Source organism: Cyprinodon tularosa, unplaced genomic scaffold, assembly GCF_016077235.1.
Source record: "Cyprinodon tularosa strain WSP-4 unplaced genomic scaffold, ASM1607723v1 ctg37, whole genome shotgun sequence".
In the NCBI taxonomy this organism is placed as follows: Eukaryota; Metazoa; Chordata; class Actinopteri; order Cyprinodontiformes; family Cyprinodontidae; genus Cyprinodon; species Cyprinodon tularosa.
In genome coordinates, this window is record NW_024039085.1 from 1476161 (window position 1) to 1482500 (window position 6340).

The window sequence follows — 6340 nt, forward strand, 5'->3', positions numbered from 1 at the left end:
ACATAGGGACTAGACATAAAGAGGAGAGTAAATGTGAGGAAGTAAATCAGCTCTATGGCTTCAACAGCATCAGGTTTGTGTGTGCGGAGTATGGAATGTGTTTCCAGGGGTTTCCATGCTGTCACAAAAGGCCCCTGTGAGACTAGCTTATTTACCTTGCAGTAAAACCCAAGAGGGAGTATACCCTGCAGTAAATGTGGAGAAAGGGGGTGTAGAGGAACTAGATTTAGGGCTGCCCCCGGCTCTCTGTTCTCTGTGTGCCGTTGGGGAAAATCCACTCTGCTGCTCTTGTTCCGTTGTTTAACTTGAGTTATGTTGTGTGTTGGGAGTCAAGCGAGCAAAGGGGTGGTAAAACGCAGACAAACAAGTTTCAGAATAGCTTTTAATTAAAGAGAGAGGTATTACATTGTTCTGAGTTATTGGTTACATAGTGGCTGGAAGTGTATCAAGATTTTAATTTAGCATAAATAAGCTGTTGTGCAATTAATTATCACATTTCACAATGCCTTAGCATAAGCACTTGCTAGACTGTACAAGATGCACTTTCCCATATGTATGCAAAATGTGCTTTTGCTTATTGTTTACAAGAACAGGGGCAGAAGAAAATACCACCATATGACAGAAAACTTGCACATAACTTCGGAAAAATGCATTGCCTGCAGAAAGCTTTATTACACCCCTTGAACTTTTTTATACAAGATGTAAAAGTTACCAAAGTTCTAAGCATTAGATTTGGATTATATGGATTAAATTAGCATATAAACATGGAGGTATGTATGTAAATTATATATAGCTTTTTTTTGGTTGAGATTTTTGTCCAAATGAAAATCTGAAAGCATACTTTACTTTAACTCTAGTACCCCTAAACAAACTCCAGCACACCTAACTCTTGAATCCAGAAGTCACTGTATGAGTAAAGAAAGTCCACCTCCAGTAATTCTAATCTCTGTGTGTTCTGAGAAAGCATCAGAGGTTAAATGGAAAACATTAGAGAGCAGCTAAGCAAAGACTAAAGGACACATTGGACAGCTCAGGGGATAAACTCCTGATAAAGTAAAGTTGACTTATGATGTAATATCTCAAATATCTCACAGAGCACTGTTCAGTTCATTATCCGAAGATGGACAGAATATGGCACAGCTGCAACCTTACAAGACAAGGCTGTCTACATTAACTGGCAGGTCACTCATGGAAAGCATCAATCAAATAAACGGCCACAAGATGCATGATAACTTTGGAGGAAGAATGCACAGAAAGAACAAATTCACATCAGTTAGAGGTCTCTCCCATAAGAGGACATCTATTTCTTGTGCACTTCAAAAATCTTGCTTTTATATGAAACGCTAATGAAAATGCAAGCAGAGAGGCATCCCAGTCAACAGGCCACCAGAGGGAACTATGGTGGTGGTGGCATCATTCTAAGGAGAATGTTTCTTTTTTTTTTTTTTTTAGATAATACAGAGGATGAGGAAGAAAATTAAGCCAATGCAGATCAACCTGCTAAAGACTGAAAAATACTGAAAAAGACCTAAGTGGACTGGAGTCTTCAAGTAATCCTAAACATACAGTAGAACTAAATTGAAATAGTTAAAATAGAAGCGTATTTAAGTGGCGGAAAGGCAAGAATACAAAATCTAGACCCAAGGTGTTTCATAAAAAAGCATGCCACACTAAAAAACAACTTTATCAGCAAAACAAAAATAAATGGTGTTATATGTCCTTTTCCTTCCACTTCACATTATACATTGCTTTTGTGTTGTTCTGTTGCATAAAGTTCCAATAAAAGACAACATTTTAAGTTGTGATGTCACAAAATGTGAAAAAGATCAAGGGGTGTGAAGGGTTCTGCAATGCACTGCATGTGCTTTAGAGAGGCTGATTGCTCTGCCTGGCCTCTCACGTGACAAAAGTAAAGTGGTCCACCTGACTTTCCAGCATGCTCCAAAAACTTTTGAAGATGTTTTTAAGATAAGAAAAATTACATTCTAAATGCTCCTTCCTTTTGGAGATAGTTGCATTTTTACATTCCATATGTTGATCGTTTTCAAGTAGTTCAGTCAAACTGCAGGCTAACACATCTGTACTTCTTGAGTCTGCATGCAATACAGAGCTGGTGAGTGTGGGTTAGCAGCTGAATGAAAGCTCATGAGCAGTGACATCTGAGGTTGAGGTTCAAACCAGCAGCCATGAATCAGAGGTGTAATTTGTTTCGCTCCTTACAACATCCGAAGTGGCAAAATGTAAAGTTTGTAAACCTCATATTTTTTGCATTTTTGGCTTAGTTCATATTAAAATAGCTGTTGAATACAGATAAAGAATGTCATCACTTAACAAGTCTGACTAATCATCTAAATTACAATGAAATCTACACTTAACAAAATACAATCCAGATCCCTTATTTATAACCTGTCCAAATTTTAGTAAAAGTTATTTGAAAAATCTATTAATTCACTGAAGCTTTTGTTACGATTAATCATTCTTTATCTGTATCAGAAAATGCAAGTAGTGATAACGTGATTCATTGTGACAATGTGCTGTATAGAACAAAAAAAAGAATAGGCGGTGTGTGAACATCTCAGTAGTTTCAATTTAAAAGACAAACTAAAAAATGAGATGAAGTCCTCCTCCAGCATGAATTAACAAAGTGTTCATCTCAGACAGACGGGACAGGCCGAAAACTTTACATTCACTCTAACCACCAGGTGCTGTGTTCAGTTTTGCCCCTGGTCACTTATAACAAGTGGTATGGGTTTATCGTTAAGCAAGAGGGGCGTGTCTCTCCAAGGCACTTGGTTCTTTTCACTTCCTCATTCAAAATGAAGTAAAAAAAACAATAGATTTTGTTTTGATTCTCTCCTCCAGGGTACAAATGCACTTAAATCAAATAGTTACATGATGCATACATATCACTTCTGTGTCAAAGAAAATTATGAAGGTCTAAAAATTAAGATGATATTACTGGTAGATTGAAGATCTGAAGATTAACAGAAGTTGGAATTCCATGCACAAATATATATAAAAACATAAGCTAAAATACATAAAACAGAAGGCAATTAATAAGCTGATATCATGAAAGCACCATGTAGACATATGCAGGAAAAAATAAAAACTAATAAATTAAAAAGCGACGTTTTCATAGTAACCAAACGGACATTACATAACCAGTTTTTATAGTTAACTAAAGGGAACAACCCCCAAAGGAGAAAGTACCACTTGTGAATTAGCCTGCTGTGCCGTGACCATTCACTCACAGCCTTTGCTTTACAGGTACATGTTGCTGAGCTGGTGGGGGAAATATTCAAACGATCTTTTGGTCTCTGGGACTTTCTGGTTGCCACTGGTTTCCTTGAAGCTGTAAAATGCCCTGTAAAACCTCCAACCAGACTTTGTAGCAGAAAAGGTACTGTTCCTGGAAAAATAAGGAGGCAAAGGGTATGTCAAGTTTTTATCTACATAATAAACTTTTAAACTTTCATCCTTAGTGAGTCTGTTTTCACCCACCTTGGTTTGAATCATCCCATGCCGCTGTAGCCTCATGTCTTTCACGATGTCGCTCACATTAATCTGGAATTAGATTAACTGTTATAAACTAGAGCAGAGATATGTGCTTTGTTAAGAAGTTAAAGGTTAAATAAATATATGAAAATGAAATCATCCGTACAACTATAAGCTTTTCTAAAGAAGACCTGGTCTGCAGGATGCAAACATTCACAGCAATAGTCATCATTTATCCACTAAGGGTTCCCATTGAAGCAATGTCCTAAGCTTTTTGAAGTAAATCATTAGCCTTTTTCTTAACAAGGTTGAAATTAGGTATAAAACAAATCCTGTTTATGTATAAATGAATCAAACTCAGGTCCACTTACAGGCAAGTCATTCTCAATGAGGTGCAGAATAATGTCGGTGCAGATAAGAACCCCTGTCCGTCCGATGCCAGCGCTACAGTGAACGGTGATCGGCCCCTCATGATGCACTGCCCTCATGTAACGGATAAAGCGCACCAGCTGCTCAGAGCTTTGCGGCACGCCGTGGTCCGGCCAATGCGTGAACTTCAGGTGGTGAACAAAGTGTGTCTCACCAGTCTGGAATGACACAAAGTCAAATCTCTGTCTTGAAAGAATGCTACAATTAATCACAGAACTTAAGAACATTATGCCCTTTTCTCACCTGTGTTTCCACCATGCGAATGACCTTTATGTGGAAATAGTTGAGGAACTGCTGATTCTCAAGGTGCAGCTGATACCTACCAGCCGTCAAAAATGTGCTTTGACTCTCTGGCAAATACTTGTGACATTTGATCCTTCCCCGTTCTACCTCCTGTGTCATCATGGCAATGATGTCTGATTTGTTTTCCCAGATCATTTGCCAAAAGGCCTGCACTGTGGAAGGCAGAGGACCCTGGCAGGATATATAGAAGAACTCCTCTGCCCCGACCTGCATGCGGATGTAGCTTGCATTGATGTACTCCTGGTTTTCTCCAATCGCAACTCGTGTTTTATCATCTGCAGAAGTACAGATAAGTCAGCTATTGATTATTATTGATAAATATTCTTAATTTGGAGCATCACAAAAGAAAATGAATGAAGAGAGTAAGATAGATCAATGAAAGATCTTTCAAAAGTTGTTACTCGGCTTGGAGTCTGAAACCGTTTTTTTTACAATGCGTTGACAGTACATTTGTGAGAGTAAGATGACTGTTAAGTGAGAACTGGCCTCTTCTGCTGATGAAGTGTCTTGTCTACTATTATTACACCACTTGCCACCCTGACTTTTTCGTATTTTTGAGCTATTTACTACTGTATAATTGAAATAGTGGCATTAACTCAATATTTTAAAAATAGCATAAAACTACAAAAAGGTAAGGGTGATGAGTGGTGTAACCATAGAGCAGGCTATTTATCTGCAGAGGAGGTCAGTCCTCAACACTGTCATCTTTCTTGTACATCTGTGCACCTTTTCTCGAAAACATTTTCCATCTAAAATACTCAAAACGAAGGCAACTAGCTGTATAAAATGAAATACTTTAGATAACCAAATCTCTGTGTAAAAGCTCTTAAAGTGAAATTAATATGAAATTTCTTGACTCGGCTGCAGTGTATTTAAATTAAGCTAAGTTGTTTCATAAGCAAGCAATGCTGACGTGTGGCTGTTCATTGCAATAGTCCAAATCATTTAATGTTACCTCAAATGAATAAATCCATAAAAAAAACATTGAGGAATATTAAGACAGCTTGCTTTGTTTATACATCTAGACAGGGAATTGAAAAAATGTAGGATAAAATGTAAAATGAAATTATAAAACATGGCAAAACTTATATTAAAAGACAATCATTTAAGGATTCAGTGTTTGTTCCTTCAGTGTTAGCTACCAATTATTCATCTCAGCCATAGCACCACCTATTGGTGAATGGTACTGATTGTTTTCCTGTTTGACTTTTTTCTTCTTCTAAGTTTAATGAACTCCAGTATGAGATTTACTGGAACAGTGGTGCTCCACACTGCTCTGTAGGCATGGTAGTGCATGCATGCATAGGCCTACAGCCAGAATAAGTATAAAAACGGTTCTATCCATCAGCATCGCTTCACCATCTCTACAGTGGGTGATAGAAGCTTCTAATGAAGGGAGGGGTCATGCACCAATGGAAGTTAGAATGCCCCAAACCTTCTGCCTGTGTGGTCAAAAATGAGATAAAAAATAAAACAAATAAAATCTAGAAATATGTGTTTCTTGAACAAATATTTCCACACAGTGAATCTAAACATTACGTTTCTATTTTCTTCACTTGTTAACAACGATATGGCAAGCAAACTGAGCTTTAATTCAAATGGGAGTAACTTTTCCTTTTATCACATTCATTCATCTTAGGGCTGAGCCCTAACCTCCCCCCTCAACATACACATGCAGTTAGAGTGCTAAGAGAAAATCCTTCTGTGCACTTCCCAAACACACATGCGTTTTATTATTTCACCTTTCATAGATAATTCTAGAAGGCTAAGATTTTTAAAATTAATCAAAAATAAAAGATTACGTTTTTATTTTTCTCCATATACTCCCAATAATTTCAAAAATGATTGTGCAATGTCCTTAATCCAAAGATATAAATCTGGATGATTACTTATTTATTTCTATGCAGATTTTAGGCAAATAACAAGCAAGTTATTTCCAGTAGTGCCCAAGGAAATTCTTTCAAATAAAGGCTGAAAGAAAAGTGTTCTTGTATCACAAAATCTTAAATGATCACTAAGTGTGTAGTATCACTAAATTATTGGTATTCATATAGGTGGTAAGATGTGCTGAAATTACTAAAGCAGTAAATGGATACGGATTACAGCATAGACA

At 37.1% G+C, this 6340-nt stretch overlaps 1 protein-coding gene across 3 annotated transcripts in view; it reads right to left on the reverse strand.

Moving 5' to 3' along the window:
- Positions 1–364: 364 nt before the first annotated feature.
- Positions 365–6340, reverse strand: part of ptpn20 (protein tyrosine phosphatase non-receptor type 20) — a 41824-nt gene continuing 35848 nt past the window's right edge. For all 3 annotated transcript variants that reach the window (XM_038296360.1, XM_038296361.1, XM_038296359.1), the window contains exons 44-47: positions 4168–4502; positions 3867–4082; positions 3502–3564; positions 365–3409 (exon numbers count right to left, since the gene is read on the reverse strand). In XM_038296360.1, coding sequence (XP_038152288.1) covers positions 3299–3409; positions 3502–3564; positions 3867–4082; positions 4168–4502 — 725 coding nt within the window. In that variant the 3' untranslated portion in view covers positions 365–3298. The remainder of the gene's footprint in view (positions 3410–3501; positions 3565–3866; positions 4083–4167; positions 4503–6340) is intronic.